Source organism: Vombatus ursinus, unplaced genomic scaffold, assembly GCF_900497805.2.
Source record: "Vombatus ursinus unplaced genomic scaffold, bare-nosed wombat genome assembly UNPS02014768.1, whole genome shotgun sequence".
Lineage (NCBI taxonomy): Eukaryota > Metazoa > Chordata > Mammalia > Diprotodontia > Vombatidae > Vombatus > Vombatus ursinus.
In genome coordinates this window covers 36,385,282-36,410,216 of record NW_020954546.1, presented here as the reverse complement: position 1 = coordinate 36,410,216, position 24,935 = coordinate 36,385,282, and the positions used below count along the sequence as shown (strand labels likewise).

Below are 24,935 nucleotides of genomic sequence, written 5' to 3'. Positions count from 1 at the left end.
CTGAAGTCTCCCTGTTCATCATTTCTTATAGCCTATATCAGATTGCATGCTGTCTTGGGGAGGGAGGTAGAGAGGGCAGGGGAGAAAAATTTAAAACTCAAAAGCTTATGGAAGTGATTGTTGATAAATCAAAATAAATTAAAAAAGAACTTACAACTTATTAATCACATGTTGTTACTTTCTGTCCTGTTTACCTTTTTATGTCTCTCTTGAGTCTTATATTTGAAGATCAATTTTTCTGTTGAGCTCTGGTCTTTTTATCAGGAAGGTATGGAAGTCCCCTATTTCATTGAATATCCATCTCCTCCCCTGAGAGATCATGCTCATTTTCGCTGGGTAGTTGATCCTGGGTTGTAATCCAAGCTCCTTTGCCTTACGGAATATCATATTCCATGCCCTACAGTCTTTTAATGTGGAATCTGCAAGGTCCTGTGTTTTCCTGACTGTGGTTCCATGATATTTAAATTGTTTTTTTTTTCCTGGCTGCTTGCAGTATTTTCTCTTTGACCTGGTAATTTTGGAATTTGGCTACTATATTCCTTGGCGTTTTCAATTTGGGATCTCTTTCAGGAGGTGATTGGTGGATTCTTTCTATGGCTATTTTACCCTCTGGTTCTAGGACCTCAGGGCAGTTTTCCTTTATGATTTCCTGAAAGATACTGTCCAGGCTCTTTTTTTCATCATGATTTTCAGGTAGACCAATAATTTTTAAGTTGTCTCTCCTGGATCAGTTTTCCAGGTCAGTTGTTTTGTTGATGAGATATTTTACATTTTCATCTATTTTTTCATTCTTTTGTTTTTGTTTGACTGATCCTTGCTCTCTCATAGAGTCATTAGCTTCCATTTGCTCAATTCTAATTTTTAACAAATTGTTTTCTTCTGTTAGATTTTGTACCTCCTTCCCCATTTGGCCAATTGTTTTTTTTAGGGACTTGTTTTCTTCAGTGTACTTTTTTTCCAGTTGGCCAATTGTATTTTTTAAGGATTTGTTTTCTACAGTTAATTTTTGTCCTTCCTTTTCCAAGTTATTGACTCTCTCTTGCATACCTCTCATTTGTTTTTCTATTTTTATTTCTACCTCTCTCATTTGACTTTTAAAATCCTTCTTGAGCTCTTCTAAGAAGGCTTTTTGGACTTCAGACCAGTTCATATTCCCTTTTGAGGTTCCAGATGTGGGTTTGTTGACAATGTTGTCCTCTTCAGAATTTCTGCCTTGATCTTCACTCTTCCCATAATAAGAATCTATCATATGTTTCTTTTTGCTCATGGTGTTTGCTTATTTCCTGGCCTTTAGAGATTGGGCTCTCCTGCTGGGGAGCAGAGGGCACTGACCCAGGCTTCTTGTGTTGGGAGCCTAGGGCCTGGTCGATGGTTTTGTGTGCTGGGTCCTCCAATGTTGGCAGTTGGAGGCTGTAGGATTCTGGCGGTTTATCTAGTGTTAGGCTGGAAACAATATTGGAACTCTACGGGTAGGATTGGGTAGTGTGGCTCCTGGAGATTTCCTACTCACCCAGGCCTTTCCTTTCTTTTGCTTTCTTCAGCTTTCAGATGGATGTTGTAGGGTGTTTATCTGTCTGGGGCCCCTTGGAGCGCTGCTTCCCTTAGTTTTGCTGAGGCTCAGGGAGAGTCAGTTGCTGTAGAATGCCAAGGCACTGGGTAGTTTTCCGAGTCAGTTTCCACCGGTTCCCACACTCTCAATGAGGCACTCAGGGTCCCGGTGTTGGTGTTTGCCTGCTCCACCACCTGGGCTTCACGATCTCCTCCTGGTATGCTAAGTTGGGGCTTTCCATTAGCTTGCCGGGATGCCTCCCGTTCTGTACTGCTCCCCTTCCCCTACAGTAAGAGGGGTCTTTCCAGTTAATCCCTCAAGCTACCTGGGCTATTGGACTGCTGCTCCCCATCTTTCTTCTGGTTCAGCTGTTCCAGGGTTTTTTTCTGGGCTTTCAGGGGATAATAATCCAGATCCTAATCTTTCTAAGGAAGTTGGGAGAGCTACCTGAAGATCACTAGATGAGAACAACTTGAATTTGGAGAAGATAGCAAAAATAGATTTTATGGACTTTGAAGAACAAAGTTATTGAGGGAGAATGGTAGTGTAATACTCTGCAATTAGCAATGGGAGTCAAAGGGTATTCCAGTATCTCCAACTGTCTGGGTCAGTTGTGAAGAGATTTGAAGTATCCACCAATTGAGGGAGTTATTGGGAATGGGTGTCACAAAAAATCAAATATTTCCAATTGTCTGTTGATTAAGTCCATTTGCACAAGTCCCCCATAACTGAAATGCACTCCTTCCCTACCACCACCTCTTAGAATTTCTAGCTTCCTTTAAAACCCAGCTAGAGTTCCATGTCCTACATGAGGCCTTTCCTGATTCCCCCAGATACTAGACACCATTCCCTCTTGCCACACCCTCAATACCTTATATCTTATATATATTTTGTATTTATATGTATACATTTTGTTTCCTGACAATAGAAAGTATCTTGAGGGCAGGAATTGGCTTTGTTTTGTTTTGTATCTCAGTGCTTGGCACATAGTAGGTACTTAATTTTCTACCATCACCTCAAATATGCCAAAAACAAATCCATAATCTCTTCCTCAAAAAATTCCCTATTTCTATTGACAGCAATAGAAATTCTTTAAGAGAATAAGAATTCTCTTAGCTACTCAAGCTTGAAACCTATTAACGTTTTGTTTTCATTCCGTTTCCTCAACAATTGCCTTGTTCCATTGATTTTAGTTTTTTTTTTTTATTTTTGATGGGCTTGTGGTTTAATTCATGTAAGGAACTTCCTCTATCAAAACAGATCAGCAACTCTTCTCTGATAGTCTTAGAAAATTGTCTGAAGAGGTTACATCACTTGGTAGAATCCACAGCTTGTGATATAGGATTTAAACCCAGTTCTGTCCTCCAAGGCCAGTTCTCTACTACACTAATGGTGTCAAACTCAGAAACGGCAGTTATTCAACTGATTCCTGAGGGCTGCATATTGACTTGGAAAACTATCCATTAACATTATGCTTTGTTATGTTGTTTTCATTTTATTAAATATTTCCCAATTACATTTAATCTGGTTCAGGCCATACTTGAGGCTGCTTGACAACTCTGTATTATACCAAGGTGCCTCTCAGTAATACTTTTCTGAGTAATACCGAGTAATAATACCGAGTAATAATTCCGAGTAATAATACTGAGTAAAACTCAGTAATACCTTTCCCCTTTTCCACTCCCATACTGCCTTCACTCAGCTTTTCATTAGACTGTAGTTCATAGACCACATTTCACCTGGATAATTATAATACACTCCACAGTGGTCTCCTTATTTCCAGGCTCTTCCCTTTGATTCATCCTCCATACTGCCAGCAAGGTAACTTTAAGTACTTTTACAACTGTGGAAACAGAGGTTCATAGACTTGCCAAGTCACTCAGCTAAAAAGTGTCAGAACTCTGATTGGAATGGGGATCTGCATTCTTTCCACTATACCCTTCTGCCTTTGCATGAAATTTTCCCCAGGTACAAGAGATTTCTTCTCCCTTTTTGGATCTCTCATATTATCTTGAACCTCTCTCATGTGCTTATCATGACTTATAGTCATTTATATTTTTCCTCTTACAAGAAATAGTGCAAGCTCCATGAAAGTAGGAACCAGGTCCCATCATCTTTGCATTCCCAGCTTCTAGCAGAGAATATTGTACTTAGTATAGGCACTTAACAGATGTTTATTGATTTGCCCTACACACATTCCACGGCTACTGTGAGGATCAAAGGACAGGAAAGAAAGTACTTTACTGTATATCGAAAAGTGGCAGCTAGCTGGAGTAAAGGATAGAATACCGGGCAGGGAGAATCTTGGCCTTGGACAATTACTAGTTCTGGACAAGTCACTTAATTCTGTTTGTCTCAGTTTCCTCATCTGTAAAATGAACTGGAGAAGGAAACAGCAAACCACTCCAGTATCTTTGCCAAGAAAACCCCAAATGGGGTCATGAAGAGTTAGACAGGACTGAAAAAAAATGGCTAAAAAACAAAACAAATATTAAAGTACTATTTGTTATTATTCAAACCAATTTCTTCAAGCATTTGATTCATAAATGGACTCCCTACTCAGAGACCTTTGCATGATACAACTTATTCCTCTTTTTTCTTACCTGCTTTAGATTCCTTGATGTTCTTCATTATGTGAAAGAAAACAGCCTATGTTTGAAGATATAGCTAATTAAGAAATTAATAAACAAAAGAGTATGGCAGCTTGTTTCAAGCTGGGAAAATACTTAGAAGTCCAAAAAAGATAAAAATTAATGATCAGAAGAAGCAGAAACTGCTGATGGTTATCAAAGCTCTCTGTGCCAAAGTTGTATTCAACATACATGGAAAGAGTGTTGGACTTAGAATCAGAAAGATCTTAATTCGAATACTGCCTCAGATACTAACTAGTTCTGAGACCTCACCCTCCACTTAAGTAACTTCTCTGAACTTTAGTTTTTTCTCAGTAAAATGAGGGAAATAGCCTCAGCCTCACAGGATTATCAGAAGCAAATGAGATAATTAAAAAAAATTTGCAAGATAAAAGTGTGACCTATTGATCCCTCTACAATCCCTTCCCCACTTTTCCCCAGCTCCTTTTTTGAATGCTTTTTCTGCTTACAGTTGTGAACATTAAAGTTAAAAAAAAAAAAACCAAACCTTTCTATTCTATTACAGTGTTGATGGTTTCTTCTGTTTAATGTTTATTGGATGTGATTTAATTACCTTCAAGTCTTTATCTGAGTCACATTGGAAGACAACAGGACGAGTCATTCTAAGTAGTGCTAGAATTAAATATTGAACTACACAGAATGGGGACCTGCAAATTCCATTGATGTGGGCAGGAAGTGGTTAATTAAGTCCACGGACAGCTAGCTAGTAAAGACTCACTCAGCCAAGCAGTTCAGGGTTCAGAAAAGTCAGCTAGAAGAGAACAGGAAGCCAGACACTGTGGCAAGATTAGGGAGCAAAAACCTAGGGAAAGGTTCTGGGCAGTAACAGGATTAGGCCAAAGAATTTGGACAGCAAAATACAGTATCTAGGCAAGGGGTTTAGATCCAGGTACCAGCAGCAAGAATGGGGCTTGAAACTGAGCTGACCTCTGAGGCAATGGCTCCTTAAACTTCCTAAAATCACATCTAGCTAGGTTGCCAAAGGGCCTAAGTACACAAATGGGGAAAGTGCACTTACTTGGCTGGAATAGGGAACTGAGGAGACTGGGAGCTGGCAATACCTGTTTCTTATAAACTTGCAAAACCCGATTGTTGTTAGATTTATTTAAGCAGTTTGTAGTTCCATTGTTTGTCAGAATTTTTAAAATGCTTTAAAATAAACTACAATAGCAAATTTGTAATTATTGTATGAAACTATATTTTAAAATTTAAAACACAAACATGTTTGGGGTCATGGAGAGTTGGACACAATTGAAATGACTGAACAAAAATGTGGTAGATCAAACATTCAACTAAATTCAGCAAACATTCACTATGTATACTTTTATGACCTATAATAGGAAGATATATGTTCAGGTAGGATGCAGATTATCAGCAATGACTCACATGAAAGGAGGTATAAAAGAAAAATCAATCAACATCTATTAAGTACCTACTATGTACCAGGCACTGTGCTAAGACATCATCAAGGAAATGTATGATGAAAAAATGAAGGCCAACTGTAATGAAAACTAGGTAAAACAGACGAATTGTCCCAGTATTGCATCGGTATCCATGTAATATTAAAAGACTAAATGAAAGCATTTAACACATTACTCTTCAATGAAAGATTTATAGAAGGACATGGACAAGAATTTTAAAGAATGAGAAGGCATGAGTCATGAAATGGGTCATGATCTATACTGGTAGATGACATAACCACATCAATGAAATCACAGATTTAAGGTATATTAAAACATGACAATTTTATGGACAAAAGCACATTTTATTACTCTTACATTAACAATGAAAGTTTAAATCTGTAAAGCACACTAAAAATTGTACATATTTGATTACTACAAAAGATATAAGTGGAAACTGCTTTGGAGGTAGAAAATTTGTCAGGAGAGGGAATCTCTACCCATTTGACCCTCCAAGTAAAAATGCTTGCATATTAATAAATTGCCACTGACAAAGTTTGGCTTAAAAAATTGTATATATTTTAACATGCTTCCCAAGTCTGACTTTTCCCCTAAGGAAGGAAACAAAATCATGAGTCTTCAAATTTTCTGGAAATGTGTTTCTCTAGCAAAAAAGGCAGGATACTCAACAGTACATGTTATTTAGAAATACAGGATTTGAGTGTAATGAGACATCAGTGATAAATATTTGGTAGTCATCCGCATAGAAGGTTAAAGCCCATCAAATAGAAAAGCTCTCCAAGGAAGAAAGTATGGAAAGAAAAGGGCAGGTGGCTAAGGACAAAGCCTTAGGGAATCCATGTAGTTAGGGATCAAGAAAAAATAATGAAGAAAACAGAGAAATTGGAGAAGCAAAAACCAAAATAATTCTGTTTCCTGGAACCTAAAGCAGAAACCAATCTAGTTTACATTTATCTTTCTTCTTTAACACTTGTCTGTGCTACTCATTGGGTACTTAATTATAGATTGACTGGTTAGGTACATCTTTTAAAATCATTCTTTTGTAATGTTATTCTATTCTTGTATTGCTCTTTAACTTGGTGTGTATTTAGGTTCCTTGTGGCATTTCTACTTCTTTGTATCCTCAAAAGTATCTAGAGTGCCACATAAATACTAGATCCTCAATACTTTATTTTTGTTGAAAATAGAAAGGGACAAGTGTTGTGGGAAATGCTAAGCAAGCTGAATACCATGCCTCCAATCTCCTTTAACCACAGTTTGCCCTAAAGCCTCTCTCATTTTAACAGGGAGAACCAGACTTGATCCCAATTTGTTAACATTAAGTCCCCTGCCATACAAACACATAGACACACACACAATAACCTGAGTACGAGTCCTGCTTCTGACATGTAAGAGCTGTGCGTGACTTTGGGCAAGGCTCCCAGACAACTAAAATTCACAACTGCAGACCACTTGCCATCTGCAGTGATAGCAAGTTGCATCAGCCAGATCACTGCCCCAATGAAATCACAAGTCCAGACAACACACACACACACACACACACACACACACACACACACGTGCCCTTTCTGGATTTATAGTTCTGAAGAGAAGGCAACCAACTATACAAAGAATGCCGCATTTAGATTTTGAGTTAGTTTGTCTATGAAAAGATCAAGCATTCAGCAGAGAAATTATCAGAAGCAATGAACTTGCCTCCTGGACATACAGATAGTCTCTGTTCTTCTACAGACACTTATTTATGTGGACAAAGAAAAGAGGTTAAAAGAGGGAGGAGGTACACTGAACTCTAGAGCTGTTTGGTGATTAGCGGACAAATGTTTTGCTTACTCCGTAACAAAAATTGTGCAAAAATATGCTATAGGGCAGCATATTTAGATATTCAGATATTGTTGTACCTTGCACAAGGTTCCATAGTCAAGGGGATTACAGAAAACGGTAGAGGTCAGGAGATTCCATCAAGATGGGCTAACAGCTTGTGGGAGAAGGAAGGAACAAGATGTCTGTCACAGTACCTTGTTAATGTTACAAAAGGTATAGTGCTCCTGGTCTCAAATCAGAAGTCTGACATGCGACTTCCAAAGTGGAACTCCTTCACTGGAGTCAGAGTTGAGAGACGACTCTGACCTTCGCTATTTGTCCCAGCACCCCTAATCTATCTGGTTCTCCGTTCAGTCACACTGTTCATACCAGGCTGATTACACCACTTACCTTCCTCTGAGTGTGATACCTCAGTTGTTTACAAAGAGTATCCTAAGATTAACAAGCAGAATCAGCATAAAGAACGTATTGTCTTCAAAATGATGCTGACAAAAATGTCAGTAGAACATGTACTTTGAGATATTTTTATAGTAGTGATGAATTTACCCTGAATCACACACATTGCTTTATCCCGTTTCTCTAGTTCATTCATTGTTTACTGAGATCCAACCAACCACTTAGAGCTGGATGACAACTACCAAGGATTAGGAGCCCATGACCAGGTTAATTGGTCCATATCAAGGATCAAAGCTATAATCCTGGTTTTACTAGTTTCATGCTATAATTAGGTTAATTATGATAAATGCAAAGCAAATGGTTCTCCAGTTATTTGATGCTATATACAATAAAGTATCGAAAGTTCCTTGACAACTTTCTAACAGCTAAAGGATTACATGACCCTATATTCCTGGGTGAGTAAGGCTGATTGTCTTATAGCAAAAACAAACAAAAAAGCTTGTAGTCATGTACCTTCATAAAATCTGAAGTGGCATAAATGAATAGTTTCCCAATCCCCTTTGAACCAGGAGTAAGGCCTGTCCTAAGAAAACTATAAAACTGGCAACCATCTTCAGTGATAATTGTCCACCCTAAGTACCCATCATCCCAGTCCTGCTCTTCGGCTCAATTTTCTTAAATTATCCCTAATGCCCAAATACCTCCTTTATTTCATTCCTTTGAGGCCAAGATGTCAATTAGCTTAAATGGTCAATTAATTCATATGAAGGGCTTACAGGGACCTTCTACTAACTTTTTGAGGACAGTCGTCTTTCTCCTGCCTTTATATCACTCATTAGTCCTAGAAACGGTAGAAAAGTAGAGAAGGCATATTTTTTTTGGTGAGAAGGTGAGGCTGCTCATGTCCCTTTAAAGTACAGCTGACTTCAACGTAGCACCTGACTCTAAGACAGATGTACTTCTATGCCCCAAAGAGCTTGTCAGTGGATAATTAAAAGGAGTAAAATAAGGACATAGCCTTCCCTAACATTTTTTCCATCACAGAGATGTGATGATGATTATTAATATATGCCTCACATTTACATAGAATTTTAACTTTTCAAAGCACTTCACAATAACCCTGCAAAGTGGGCATAGAAGATATCCTCAATTGACAAATGAGAAAATTAAGGCACACGCACAATTAAACAGGCACATACAAAAATAATTTGCATTCTCATTGCAATTGGCATCAAAGTAGGACATTAGCTGTCTCTGTGTTCTGACAACGTTTTGTGTTTCAGATGTAGATAAATGCTCAATCAAGCCTGTAGCTCTTACTGGCATTGGGCATATACTGGCTGCTCTGGGAGGAGGGATGGCAAAAACTCTTCCCGACTCTAACTTGTCCTTACTCAGCAAGTCTGCTCTTGTTCTATTCCTGCTCTCCAGCTGACTGAGCTAGTTTTAAATAAAACAGTCATTTCTGAAAACTTTCTAAGCAGCACATCCCTCTGGCTCATAGTAGAATAGTACTCTTGTCAGAACAATCTAGAAATATATTTCCCCAGTGCCTGAATAAAAAGGCCTGGATTTATTTGTACAATCTGTTTATGGCTCTTTTGACACCAAAAATAAACAAGTAAATATGTAGTCATTATTTCTCATTGTAAAACACAGTTTTTAACTCATTTCACAGTACATTTATGAGACTTCTAGATTCATTTTCTGCAGTTCAAACTCATTCTGCTGAGCCTAAATGTTAATGCTAATAAATCAATCCCCTAAGTATCAAGGCCTCTGACATTTATTTTTTAATAGCAAGAAATAATAAAACATATTTATCCCATTTTCACTTACATGGTTCAATTATCTTGTATTTTATAGAGGCACATTTATGAATATTTTCTTACTGTAAAAAAATGTCTAAAATTTCACTGTTGTTTAAGATTCAGGTCATATTTCTCTAACCAGATGATCCAGAGATTTTCTACAAAGTGATACAAACTCGCTGTTAAGCCTAGATGAAGTGCCTGTTAAATTACACATATGAGGGTACTATTTAGTGATAGGGAATGGACCTGTGATCTCAATGATTTTGGAATTCCAAGAAAGGAACTCATTCTACCAAAGCAAGTTGGTACTTTCTCTGCAACTTCATCCCCCTAGAAGGGACAGCTAGGTAGCACAGTGGATAGAGCACTGGCCCTGGAGTCAGGAAGACCCGAGTTCAAATCCAGCCTCAGACACTTACAAGTGACTTGGCAAGTCACTTAACCCCAAATGCCTTTAAAAAAAAAAAAAGTTTCCTAGAATATTGACCCTGGGTCAGTATGAATCAGAGGTAGGACTTGAATCCAAATCTTCCTGGCTCTAAGGTCAGCTCTCCGTCCACTATACAACACTGTTAATCAGCATCTTAAGAGCTACTCCCCATAAACATTTAACCAAAATTATACTAACTTAAAAGAAGTGAGATAACGTGTCTCTTTAATTCATTCATAGAATTGAGTAATTCAATGAGAAGACAAACTTGAAGCAACATAAAACAATCTGTTATCCAGGCCTTTAAAAGTAGTAGTTAGCTGCTCTTCTATTGTTCATATTCGTCCTATAAAAGACAAAATATAATAATTAGGCATATAGGAAGTAAAATTAACTACATTCAATCATACCAAAAGAAAGTCACCTTGCATCAGATTCATCCAACCTGACATTAATTCTCAGCATGATACAGTGGAAAAGAACACTGATTCGAGTCAGAGGACCTAGGTTTAAATCTCACCTCTGTGTATCCTGGGGTAAATCACTTAACCTCTCTGGGCTTCAATTTCCTCATCTGTAAAATGAGGGGGTAGGACCAGATGGCTCCTGCAAACACTTCTAGCTACAGTCTCTGACACTGGTATTAAGAGATATTAAGGGGGAAAGTATGCTGGCTGCCCTTAACATCAACCTCAAAAGCTTAAAAATATGACCTAACCTTTCTGACAGAAGCCATCTTATTTCTAAATATTAAAACCGAAAACCTTTGCTATCGATACTTAATTCATACCCCCTCTTAAGCTCTATGTTCCAGCCAAACAAGACCACTCAGTGGTTCCCATCCATAGCCAAGACACTTTCCATGCCTTTGCTCATGTTGTTACCTATGCCTTCTAGTCTTCACCTCCATCTCTGAATTAGTTTTTTAAATGGCTTTATTTTTTAAACTATTTTTACAAGCAGTTGTTTTTCTCCAACCTTCAATAAATAGTCATAGTTCAGCAAAACAAATCCCTGCATTGGCCATGTCCAAATATAGATTTTAAGTCCATCACCATCCTGACAGGACATGGGTGGCATGATTCATTCTCAGTCCTCTGGACTTCTTCCTCTGACACTCTTCATATCATCATTTATGGTACAATAATAGGCCATTAAATTTATATACCACAATTTACTTAGCCATTCCCCAATAGGTGGGCAACCTCTTAGTTTCCAGGTGGGGGTACTATGAAAAGAGTTGCTACAATTGTTTGTATGTATGAGTCTTCAATGGCCTAGTAACGGTATAGTTGGATCAAAGAATATGTCCAGTTTGGTAACTTTGGGGGCATAATTCCAAATTGTTTTCCAGAATGGTTCAACTAATTCGCTGATCTACCAACAATGCATTGATGCCTATTTTTCTACAGCCCCTACAACATGTCATTTTTCTCATCATCTTTGCCAGGCTGATGGGTGTTAGGCAGAGCCTCAGAGTTGTTATAATTTCCACCTCATTAATTACTAGTGATTTGGAACATTTTTTCACAAGGTGTTATATTTCTTCCTTTGAAAACTGCCTGTTCATATTCTTTGACAACTTGGTTATTGGGGAATGGTTCTTAGTCTCATAAATTTGAATCACTTCCTTATATAACTTGGGTATGAGACTTTTATCAGAGAAACTTACCACAGATATTTTTTCTAGTTATGTTTCCCTTCTAATTTTCACTGCATTAGGTTTGTGCAAAATCTTGATAGTATATAATTAAAATTGCCCATTTTTCTGTGATCCTCTCCCACTTGTTCAGTCATAACCTCTTCCTCTGTCTATAAATATGAAAGGCAAATTCCATGCTCTTCTAATTGGTGATGTCATCCTTTATGTCTTAAGCCACGGATCTGTGGTAACCGTGAGATAGACTTATAGCTAGTTTTTGCCAGACTGCTTTCCAATTTAACAAACAGATTTTGTCAAATTGTGAGTCCTCTTTCCAGTAACTAGGGTCTTTGAATGTATTCAATACTACGTTACTAAGTTTGTTTGCTACAGTACGTTATGTACATGATCAGTTCCATTGATTGACATATCCCTAGACCAGTACTAAACTGTTATTACTGTTTTGTAGATCTGGTACTGCTATGCCCCCTTTCTTGCCACATTTTTAAAAATTATTATCCTTGCAGTTCTCAGCCTTTTGTTCTACCATTCATTGTTGTTCAGTCATGTCCAATTCTTTGTGACCCCATTTGGGGTTTTCTTGGCAAAGATATTGAAGTAGTTTTCCATTTCCTTCTCCAGTTCATTTCACAGATGAGGAAACCAAGGCAAACAAGATTAAGTGACAGGCCCAATACTCAGGAAGATGAGCATTCCTGATTCCTAGCCCAGTGCTTTCTCCACCACAATACCTAGCTGCCCTCATTCCATAATAAGAATTTCATTATTATTTTTTCTAACTTTATAAAATAACTTTTTGGTAAAGCACTCATCAAATGTACATAGTACAATCATTTCTATTATATTGGCTCAACCTACCCATGTGCTAGTCCTATTTCTCAAATTATTTTGTTCTGCCATAATTTCTGTAGGGTTTTACACTTGGATTCATGTGGTTCCTGGATATATTTGGGTATTTACACTCCCAAATATTTCATACCATCTGTAGTTATTCTGAATAGAATTCCTTTTTTTAGCTCTTCCTGATGGATTTTGTTGGTAGGCATTTTGATAATATGTATGGATTTATTTTTTATACTGCAATTTTGCTGGTTATTGTTTGAATTAACTTTTTGGTTGACTCTTTAGGATTTCCTAAATAAACTGTCATCGGCAAAAAATGATTTTTTCCCTCTTTTTCCTTATACTTAGTACTTCAATTTCTATTTCTTATCTTATCGCTATCATTAACATTTATCAGACTATGTTAAATAGTTAAAGGTGACAATCAGCATTCTTTCTTTACTCTTGATCTTACTGGGAAAACTACTGACTTTTCTACATTACATTATGTTTGCTTTTCATTTTAGATGGATATTATTTACTAAATTAAGGAAAGAACTATTTCTATGCTTTCTAGTGTTTTTTAAACAGAAATGGGTGTTGAATCATGTCAAAGGATTTTTCCACCTCTGTTGAAACAGTAATATGGTTTTTATTGTTTATATTAATAACATGATTTATGTTTATAGTCTTCATTACATTGAACCAACCCTGCCTTCCCGAAATAAACTCAACCTAGTCATAGTATATAATCTTTCTAGTATGTCAGCAAATTATTAGTATTTTATTTAAAAGTTTTACATTGGTGTTTACTAGGGATATTGGTCTATGGTTTTCTTTTACTTTGTCTCTCTGGTTTCAGTATTAAAAACCATATTCATATTCACAGAAATAAATTGGAAGGATGCCTTTATCTCCTATAATTGTAAATAGTTTTTATAATATTGGAATTCATTGTTTTTTAGATGTTTGGTAGAATTTACTTGTAAATCCATCTGGTCCTAGAATTTCTTTCTTTGGGAATTCATTTATGGCTTGTTCAATTTCTTTTTTCTGAAACTAGGTTATTTAAACTATTTCTTCTTTGTTGGTCTTATACGGATTAACAAATTTTATATTTCTGTAAATATTCATTTCCTCTAAATGATTGATTTTATTATCATATAACTGAAAAAATTAGTTTCTGATTAATTTCTTTCATTTCTCCTTCAATTGTTGTAAATGCTCCTTTTTCATTTTTGATGTAATTTGGTTTTCTGATTTTTTTTAGCAAACTAGTCGATTTTTTTAATCACTTTTTTCCTTTAAAAATTGCTCTTATTTTCATTTATCAATTCAATCATCCTTTTAATCTCTTAATTTTCAGAATTTCTAAATTATTGCTTATAGGGGATTATTCAAGTTTTTTCAGTTGAATGCCCAATTCATTGACTTATTTCTTTTACTGATTAAAGCACTTAAGAGATATTCATTTTTTTTTCCTCTGAGATGCTTTAGTTGCATACCCTAAGCCTTAGGGCCTAACGCAGGCCTACATAGGCTGCTTGTAGCCCACCAAAGCAACCCACAGGCTGAAAGTTGTGTAGGCCTAGCCTAAGGTTTTGTAGGTTGTCTTATAATTGTTATATTCTTTGATGAAATTTTCTATTTTTTCTATAACTCGTTCTTTAAACCAACAATTTTTAAAATTGTTATTTAATTTCCAATTATTTTTTAATTTTTTCCTTGAGGGTCCTTAATTGAATATAATTTTTATTGAACTGTATCAGTAAACTACATATTTGGTACTTTTGCTTTTCTGCATTTTTATAAGGATTTTATGCCTCTAATATATGGTCAGTTATTGTAAAGGTGCCATGTGCAACTTAAAAGTACATACATTCATCTCTAATATTAATTAGTAACCACCAGGAATCTATCATCTCTAATTTTTTGAAGTTCTATTCAGGTCCTTAATTTCTTTCTTGTTTATCTTTTGGTTATATTTGTCTAGACTTGCAAGTGGTACATTGAGATTCTCCACTATTATGGTTTCACTTTTTCTCTTTCCAAATCAATTAATTTTTCCTTTAAGTGTTTGGATGCTATGCTATATGGTGCATATAAATTAAGTACTGATATTGATTTGTTATCTATGGCACATTTAAGTATAATGTAATCACTCTGCTTATCTCTTTTTAAGTGACTTTTTACTGTAGGCTTTTGTTTTGAGTTCAGTTGAAGCATAATTTTGCTCCAATCCCTCATTTTAATTCCATGTGAATCTTTATGTTTTAAATATATTTCTTATAAGCAACATATTGTTGCATTCTATTTTCTACGCCATTCTGCTATTCTCTTTTTTTTTTTTAAATGGCTGAATTCATCCCCTTCACATTCATGGTTTTGATTGATAATTATGTATTTCCCTCCATGTTGACCTCTTGTATTTCTTCCTCTCTGCTCCCATCCCTCTGTTTACAAAGAAAAAGCAGGTAGAGTAAAACAGAGAGAGTTTGTGTAACACTTGAGATCTATACATAAAGCAGCCTGTTTCTGCTCTATTGCAGCTTTTCTCTTCCCCTTGCCTCACCCCTAATCCCAAAATTTTACTCTTTTTCCTTTCAATTTTTGCTTCCAGATATTCCAATAATTCTTGGATTATCTCTTCTTGAGCTGTTTTCCAGGTCAGTTTTAATATTACATCTTATATTTTCTTCTGGGGTTTTTTTTTTCAGTTCTGTGATTTTGTTTTAATATTTCTTATTGTCCCATTCTCAGGATGTTCAGTTCCTGGCTCAGGTTTTCTTCTTCTCTTCTAAGGAATCAGTTTTTCTTGATATTTTTCCCCTTCAGCCATCCCATTTTATATCTTTTGTTTCATTCTTCCCAATAGTTCTTACTGTCCTTGTGGCCAGGATTTTTTTTTCTCCCAGGATTAATTTGTATTTGTTATGGGGTCACTTTCTTCCACAGTGTTTACCTCCTGGTATCTCTCAGTCTAAGACTGAGACTTAGACTCTAAAAATCTCCTCCCTCATCATGTTCAGTGTGTTCCATAGTTTGCTTACCTGTGCCTGGGTCAGGCTCCACTCCTGCACCCCTAAAATGGAGGGTAGATCCTACCTGGTCCCAAGTGTGATGGCCAAGAACAGGTCCCTCCTTCAAGAGCCTCTAGGGTTGTTGTGGGCTATGTTCTTCCGAGGCTGGCCCTCATGCCACAGGGGTCTGAGATCACCCTCTGCACTTGACTCTGCCTGAAGCTGCCTCCTGTTGTTGGGCTCAGGGCTTCAGGGTATGGAGCCCTTCTCCTGCCACTGTGCTCTGGGTTATGCTGGACCTCTCCAGTTGCCTTAGGATTGCACCATGCTTTGGACTTGTCTACTTCAGGGTTCTTGACAGATTCCAGTGGTCATTCTGTGCACTGTATACTGAATAGAAGAGTCTACAAAGAATTCTCCTTATTTTTCCAGTTAATGATCCGTTTTTAGCTTTTACTGAAGTAGGGGAGAGGAGGGATTTGTCTTCTTCTAGGTCCTATTATGCCGTGCCATCTTCCCACAGCCCTCTACTTCTGAATTCCTAACTAGCTCCAATGCACCTCCTCTGTGAAGCTTTCTCTGATCATTCTAGAATATGACCTTTCACCTGTACTCTCACATAACACTTTGACACATACTTATCACATCATAATAATATATGTTTTTACTATATAATAAATATACTTGTCATAAATTTTATTTACATGTATATATAGACATATATTTACATAGCTATTTGTAATATAATCCTATTTAACTAAGTTCCATAAGAGTAACAATATAGGTTTGACAGCTATAATGATGAGAACTTAATTGAATTTTCTTTTTCCCCAAGTGCCTAGTACACAGGCTTGTGCACATGGCAAACATTATATCTGCAGAAGTGAATTATATCATGAGCACTCAGAAAAGAAAATGGTGAACACTAAGAATTGGCATGGATTTCCTAAGTGTAATTCATGTCAAAACTAACCTAATTTTCTTTTTTTTTTTGGTGAGGTTATTGGGCTGGTAGGCAAATAGAATAATGTAGATAGTGTATGTTGACTTCATCAAGGCATTTAACAAAGTCTCTCTCTCTCTCTCTCTCTCTCTCTTTTTTTTTTGGCAAGGCAATGGGGTTAAGTGACTTGCCCAGGGTCACACAGCTAGTAAGTGTCAAGTGTCTGAGGCCAGATTTGAACTCAGGTCTTCCTGAATCCAGGGCTTGTGCTCTATCTACTGTGCCATCTAGCTGCCCCAACAAAGTCTCTTACAATAGCCCTGTGAATATCATGGAGAAATGTGGGTGATCATATAGTCAAAGGAATTTTTTTATGATATCCTTGTAGATATGATGTACAAATATGAATGGGATGAAAGTCAGTCAATTAGCACTTACTAAGTACCTGCTGTTTGCTAGGCAGTGTTCGAAGGGCTGAAAAGGAAAAAACAGTCCTTGTTCTCATGAAGCCAACAGCCTAATAGAGGAAACATGTAAACAACCGTGTACAGACAAGATATATACAGGATAAATTCAGAGTAGTCTCCAAGGGAAGGCACTAACATTAAGGACCGGGAAAGGCTAAGTAGATCTGAAAGTAACTGCAGAGAGGTGGTAATTGAATAGAGACCACCAAGTAAAACAGTATAGAGGGAGAAGAGCCCTAGGCACCCTCATTGGAAATGGGCAGGACATGGATGAAGATTCAGCAGAGAAGCCAGAAAAGGAGCAGTCAGACAGGCAGGAGGAAAACCAAGAAGGAGTAGTGTCACAAAAACCTAGAATGAGGAAAGTAGAGAGGAAGGCGGTAGACAGTGTCAAAAGCTACAGAGAAGTCAAGGATACAGATTGAGAAAAGGTGATTAGAACTGGCAATTAGGAGATTAATCTCCCTGGCCTTGGGTGAAAGAGATCAGAAGTTACACTATAAACAGTTAAGTAGAAAAGAAAGAAGGTGGAGGCACCTACCTTGGTGAGATTCCCTTCTTGAGAAGTTTGGGTAGGAGAGATATAGAACAATAGCTAGAGAGAATGGATGGTTCATTTGAGGGTTTTTAAAGGATGAGACACATAGGCATATTTACAGGCAGTAAGGAAGAAGCCAACTAACAGGTACCGACAGAAGATTAGGGATGATAGAGGAGGCAATCTGGAGAAGACAGAATGGAATGGAATCACTTGTGCATGTAGGGGGTTTGCTAATTTAGCAAGAAGGGTTACCTCTTATGTGAAACAGGAGTGAAGGAAGAAATAATGGCATCACATCTGAGTGATGTGAGATAAGGAACAGGGAAGAAAAGGAAGATCTCTGCAAATGACCTAATTTTTTTTAGTGAAATATGAGGCAAGGTTCTCATCTAAGGGTGGACAACTGGGAGCTATGAGAGGTTAGGTTCAGTCATTTTTGGTCATATCAACTCTCCATGGCCCTATTTGGGGTTTTCTTGGCAAAGATACTAGAGTAGTTTGCTATTTCCTTCTCCAGCTCATTTATAGATGAGAAACTGATGCATATGGGTTAAGTGATTTGCCCAGGGTTACACAGCTAGCAAGTGTCTGAAGCTGAATTTGAACTCAGGAAGAGGATTCTTCCTGACTCCAGGCCTAGCACTCTATCCACTGCTCCACCTAGCAGGGTTTGGAAAGATGAATTGATTAGGGAGGTATAAAATGCTTGCCTTGCCACAGTGAGGGCCCAGATGAGATTATGTAACATAAACTCATAGTGGACCCAGTCAGCACATTTTTGTGATTTTCTCCAGCTTTTTTTTTTTTTAGTAGTACATAAATAGGAATGAAGGCAAGGGACTCAAGATTAGAGGATTAACAAGTGTAGTTGGGTACAAGGGTAGCATGGGGTAGAGGGATCAGAGGTCATAATACAGATGAAGAACACAGTTTGGGTGGCAAGGCAGGGAAAGAGGTGGAATGAAAACAGATTATAACCAGATAAAAGAACTTCAGAGTTCATGAACATGGATGTGGAACACTTGTAGGTGATGGAAAGATCAAGCGAATAATCATCTCTGTATGAAGCTGAGGTAGGGCAGAGGAGTAGTAGGTTGTGTGAAATTAGTAAGCTAAGGAATTGGGAGGTTAGGTATTTGAGGGAGTGTCAATATGTACACAGTAAATCCCCTAGTCTGAGGACAGGTGTTAAGGAGAAGAGAAAGACTGTGAGCTAGGCACCGAACTCTCTGAGGAAGGAAGGAGAGTGTCCAAAGGAATATGGACAACAGCTCCCAGAATCTTGATACATATGGGCCATACATAGAGATTGGAGAGATTACTGAGTGACAGAGGCAAAGGAAGGACCTGGAAGTGGCAGTGAGAAGCAAGGAGTAATTCACCTCCCCTGCCTCTAGCGGGTTGGCAATGAGGGGTGGAAAACATGTATGAGTAAGAGAGATACGATGCTAGGAAGAATAGCTGAGTCCTCAGAAGGGAGCCAGATCTCATGGTGGACGGACAGAGAAAGGAGAAAAGATCTAAGATAAAATTTAGTTTGTCACCTAATATAGAGGCCTTCCAGAGAGCATAGAAGAATGGTTGGGTGGCTTGAAAGCTGAAGGTTTGAGGTTGGGTTGAGGAAGATGAGAATCAGGGAAAGAACAGTGGTGGATAGAGAGCAGGGTTTGAACAATAGCATCCTGGGGTTCAGAATAATGGGGATAGAGTGGCTATGACAGGGTGGAAGCATGTTAATCATTGAAAGGGAAGTGAAGGGAAGAGAATAAGCATTTTTATAGCCCCTACTATGCACCAGGAACTATGTTAAGTGCTTTTACAAATATTAGAATATTTGATCCTTACAACAAGCCTGAGATGTAGGTGCTGTTCTATCTCCATTTTACAATTTTTACACAATTGAGGGAACTGAGGCAGGCAGAGGTTAAGTGACTTGCCTAGGGTCACACAGCCACTAAATGTCTGAGGATGCTTTTGAACTCAGCTTTTCCTGGCTCTACGCCCACTGCTCTATCCACTGTGCCACCTTAGCTGCCTCACTGAAAAATGAATTCATGTAGGTTATTATTGTCCATATGGAAATTTGGACTCCAGTGATAGATAATCAAATAAATCTGTAACTGAGTGAACCACCATACCCAAAGAGCGCTGATTAAAGGATTAGTGTCAGCCTAGTGAGAAGCCATAGGGCTCTGCATTTGAATCTGTTCTGTTCAACCCTTTAATTAATGGCTTGAATGAGAAAGTAGAAGGCATGCTTTTCAAATATGCAGAAGACAGAAAGTTGGGAGGGATGGTTAATGAGGTAAATGTCAGAATCAAAATTCAAAAACATTTGGACAGGTTAGCATGATGAGCAGAAACTAAAATGATATAATGTGAAGTCCTACAATTAAATTGAAATAATTATACAAACACAGGAATAGGGAGGAAGAAACTTTATATGAAAAAGACCTAGGACTTTTATTTGGATATCAACTCAATATGAGTCAATGGTGTGATGGGACTGCCCAACATACTAACATAATTTTAGGCTATTGGAAGTATATATATGAAAGGAGGGAGTTAATGGTCCCATCCAATTCTGTAATGGTCAAATGGTATTTGGAATACTGTGCCAACTTCTGGATGAAACATTTTAGAGGAATATTAACAAACCAAAGAGAATACAGACGTGGGTGACCAGGATAGGTCTGGAAACTATCATATAAAGAATAACCAAAGAAACTGGGAATGTTTAAACTGGAAAAGAGAAGACTTGGGTAGGACAAAATCACTATCTTCAAATACTTGAAAAATTGTCATCTGGAAGTGGATTAGATTTATTTTGCATAGTTCTACAAGGGAACAAGAATGATTGATGAGAGTTTAGGGAAGACTATCATATCAACAGAACCTTAACAGGTAGATCCATTTCAAAACAGAATGGGCTACCTTGCAGAATAGCTAGCTACCCACCACCTTGAAGTATTTAAGCAAATGATGCCATCTGTTAGGGATGTTGTACAGGCAACTGGGTTGGAAAATGAACTACATGGTCTCTAAGGTTCCTTCCAATTTTAAGATTCTATGATTCTAGGTTCAGTAGTTTAGTTATTTTTCAGTTGCATATAACTCTTTGTGAACCCACTTGGGGTTTTCTTGGCAAAGATGCTGGAGTGGTCTGCTATTTCCTCCTTCACCTCATTTTACAGATGAGGAAACTGAGGGAAACAGTGTTAAGTGACATGCCCAGAGTCAGCACAGCTAATAAATGTCTGAGGTCAGATATGAACTTAGATCTTCCTGACTCTAGGCCAACTGCTCTATCTACTGCCCTACCTAGCTATCCCACGATTCTAGGTAAATGTACTCAATAATAAGTGTTAGAATTTTTAAAAAATTCAGTTGGTTGTGACAGCCTGTCTCTTCCACAGTACAAAAATCTAGATATGATTTAGGATTCAACATGTATAGGAGAGAAGTTCATAAGGCATAAGGATGTTCTTATATTGATTTATATATTTTTAAACTTCTATTTGACGACAAAAAGTGTAGAGAAATTAAGAATATTTTTGATGAGAGTGAAAAAGGAGAGTGTAAAAGTTGGCTTGAAGCTTAACATAAAAAAATTAAGATCTTGGCAAATGGTCCCATCATTTCCTGGCAAATAAAGGAAGAAGCAATGGAAGCAGTGTCAGATTTTATATTCTTGGCCTCAAAGATCACTGCAGACAGAGACTGCACCCATGAAATTAAAAGATGCTTGCTCTTTGGAAAGAAAGCTATGACAAACCTGGACAGCATAGTAAAAAGCAGAGACATCACCTTGCCAACAAAGGTCCATATAGTCAAAACTGTGGTTTTTCCAGTAGCAATGTATGGCTGTGAGAGTTGGACTATAAGGAAAACTGAGCACCACAGAAATGATGCTTTCAATTGTGGTTCTAGAAAAGATTTCTGAAAGGCCCTTGGATAGCAAGGGGATCAAATCAATCAATACTTAAAGAAATTAAGTAAGGCTACTCACTGGAAAGTCAAATATTGAAACTGAAGCTTAAATACTTTGGCCACATAATGAGAAGATGGGATTCATTAGAAAAGACCCTGATACTGGGAAAGATTGAAGGCAAAAAAACGGGACCAAAAAAAAGAGGATGAGAGGGATAGATGGTGTCATGGAAACAATCAACATGAACTTAGATTCTGAGAGACTGTGGAGGATAAAGGGTCCTGGTGTCCATGGGATCACGAAGAGTTGGACACAATGGAGTGAATGAACACAACAATAACCTCTTATTTTAACAAGTATTTTAAAAGACGTAACAGGTCACATTTTGAATTTATATGCAAATAAGTCTAATAACTTCTGCCCATCCCCAAAGCTCATGGGGATGCTTGTCTGCAATATAAAATTGTTACCATACCAGGCTTGCAATATAAGACTGAAACTCAATCACTGCTCATCTCAAGCTCAAGAATGAATGCTACAGGAGCAGCTAGGTGGCACACTGGATAGAACACCCGGACTTGGAGTCAGAAGGACCTGTGTTCAAATTTGGCCTCAGACACATAACACTCACTAGCTGTGTGATTCTGGGCAAGTCACTTAACCCCAATTGCCTCACCAAAAAAAAAAAAAAAAAAGAAAAAAGTAAAGAAAGAGGAAAAAAAAGAATGTTACAGCAGCATGGAACAGTGAAAAGAACATTGACTATAGCGTCAAAGGAGCTGGGTTCAAATCCCACCTCTGAGGCTTACTACCTATGTGATACTGGGTAAATCACTTAACCTCCCTAAGTCTCAATTTCCTCATCTGCAAAATGTGGGGGTCAAATTAAAAGGCCTCTGAGGTCCCTTCCAATTCTAGATCATGATCCTATTAGCCATCTCTAAAAAGAAAAAAAAAGGAACTATCTGTTCTTGGGGCAAACTTGTCCACCAATTTTTATAAAAGGTAGGGAAGAAATAACTTTAAAATATGAAACAAAGCAAAATATATTATTTACCTGTGATAAGTGTTTTTCACTTGTGTGTCTGGATTAGATGAAAAAAGAAAAGAAACTGTTTAAAAAAAGAGAATAATTATATAATAATGTGTTAATGTAGTTCAATACCCAAAAAAGCAAATAAAATAAAATGAAAACCTGAGTTGTTCAGTACTGCCAAATAAGCCTGCAATAAAATTCTTAAATCTTAAGATTTTCCAATTTTCTAAATACAAAATTGTCAGGATCATTATTTTTCAAAACTTTAGATTCATATTATCTTTATATTTTATTAATTATTTGAAAAGGCTCAGATCAGAATTATATAAGTGACAGATTGGGGTTAAGGTGCTTTTTTGGTTTGGCTTTTGCATTTTGTTAAGATGAAAAACAAAAGAAAGCACTGAGGCTAATCACCTTTTCAAAGAAAAAAGTCTTTTGCTAACAATGAAGTTGTTTTAATTAAATCTTAATTTGCTTTATTTGCTTTATTGTACCTTGTATCATCTTCTCCAGTCTGTGTTGTAACATTCCTAGATGTTGAGAAAAATAGTAAAAGCAAAATAATTACACATTTTGCAGAATACTTCCTTACATTACAGCATTAAGATAAGTTGAATACAAATCTACCATTACAATGCTAATTTTAAAATTCACTCTATCTTCTTAGAGCATTTTTGTATTCTTAAGTACATGATAAGTGAACATTTGTGTTTACTGCACAGAGTGTATAAACATGAATTTATAAAAAGAAAGGAGATGAGCCTTATTTAGCTAAAATTAACACTGCTAACATTATTACTAATGCATTTCCAATGAAGCAAAAGAAATGATAATTATAGTTAGTCCTGTTCAGACTAATGCACTGAAGCACTTTTAAAAAATAAAAACAGAAAATCTCCCCAAAATAATAAAGTACAACAAAAATATCTTTTTTGGCTGGTAAAACTCAGGCTTAAAATATTCCATACAAAAATTCAAACCATTTTTTTTACCCTTTGAACAGCTAAATTATAGTTTTCCCTCATATAAATTAGCAATAAAGTTGTTGTTTTTCTGTTTTTGCCTTTTTTTTTTCCAAGAAAAAGAACAGTACAAATCTTAAGAGATAGAAAGATTATTTGAATAGGTAACTGGAGCTCAATCATTTTATAGTTTATTAAAGTAACTCCAGAAATGTTAAAAACTGTTGTGAATGTGTCTTGGGTTCATTTTAAATTCATTTCAGGTTTGCCTATTGGTAATACCATCTAATTAGAAATGCTATTTTCCCTCTGAAATAAGCATTATCTAGTATTAACTCTCTCTTTTTAGCAACAGTAACGTACTAATTTTCTTCAGTGTTAGCTATTTCCTGTTTAAATCAGACATGGTGTTTTCTTTTGCAATGTGGAAATACGTTTTGCATGATTTCACATGTATAATCAATATAATATTGCTTGCCTTCTCAAGGGATGGGAGAGGGGTAGGAGGAGAGAATTTGGAACTCAAATTTTTAAAAAATGAATGTTAAATTCTTTTTTTGCATATAATTGGGAAACAGTTAATAAAGATAAATAAAAATATATTAAAATACACACAAAAAACTCCGCCATGTTCAATCAAGACTTACAACATTATTTTTATCTGACAAATGTAAAATGAGTTTTCTATAATGATTTCTTAGAAAACAAGTTATTCTCAAAGATGGAGATGAATGAATATGTACATATATCTTTTTCAGTAGATACAATTCATTTGACAAATATTAAGCGGCTACTATGTGCAAGGGACAGTGTTAGGATCTGGGGATTCAAAGATAAAATAGTCTCTGACCTCAATGAGCTTACGGAGGGTTAAGTGTGGAGGACACGCTATATACAAGAAGAAAAAAAAAAACACAAAGAATGAAACACAAAGAATCACAGGAGCAAAGAGGAGCTTCAGACAAAGTGCTTAAGGAAAATTTGCAGAGGGAAAAAATACCATGGGCGGGGGAGTGGGGACGGGATCAGTAAAGGCTTTTTTAAGGTGTCCTTGCGCTGCACCTTGAAGAGAAGGATTCTAAAAGTCAGAAATGAGGAGGGTAGGCACAGCCTAAGCAAATGTATGGAAGTAGGAGATGACATGTTGAATTCAAAGAATACCTAATAGGCTAGTTCACTAGAACATCAAGGGAAGTAATGTGAAATAAAGCTGGAAATGAAGTCAGGTTGTGGAAAGCCTTAAGATACCAAGCAAAGAAGTTTGTATTTCATCTTAGAAGTAACAAGGAGTCACAGAAGGTTTTTGAGCATGGAAATGCCCCAGACACACCAATTATTTTGGTAGTGTGTAAAGGGTGGTCCGAATAATGAAATATTATATCATAGGAGATGACAAATATGACACAAAGAAACACAGGAGAATTTGTATGAGTTGATATAGAGCAAAGCAAGTCGATCAGGAGAA

At 36.9% G+C, this 24,935-nt stretch overlaps 1 protein-coding gene across 1 annotated transcript in view; it reads right to left on the bottom strand.

Annotated features, from left to right (window-relative positions):
• Positions 1 to 10,311: 10,311 nt before the first annotated feature.
• The window catches only part of LOC114042953, a 32,444-nt gene continuing 17,820 nt past the window's right edge, over positions 10,312 to 24,935 (bottom strand). Inside the window, exons 15-17 of the mRNA XM_027861730.1 lie at positions 23,003 to 23,038; positions 22,527 to 22,554; positions 10,312 to 10,428 (exon numbers count right to left, since the gene is read on the bottom strand). Of these exons, the coding sequence (XP_027717531.1) occupies positions 10,411 to 10,428; positions 22,527 to 22,554; positions 23,003 to 23,038 (82 nt within the window). The 3' untranslated portion in view covers positions 10,312 to 10,410. The remainder of the gene's footprint in view (positions 10,429 to 22,526; positions 22,555 to 23,002; positions 23,039 to 24,935) is intronic.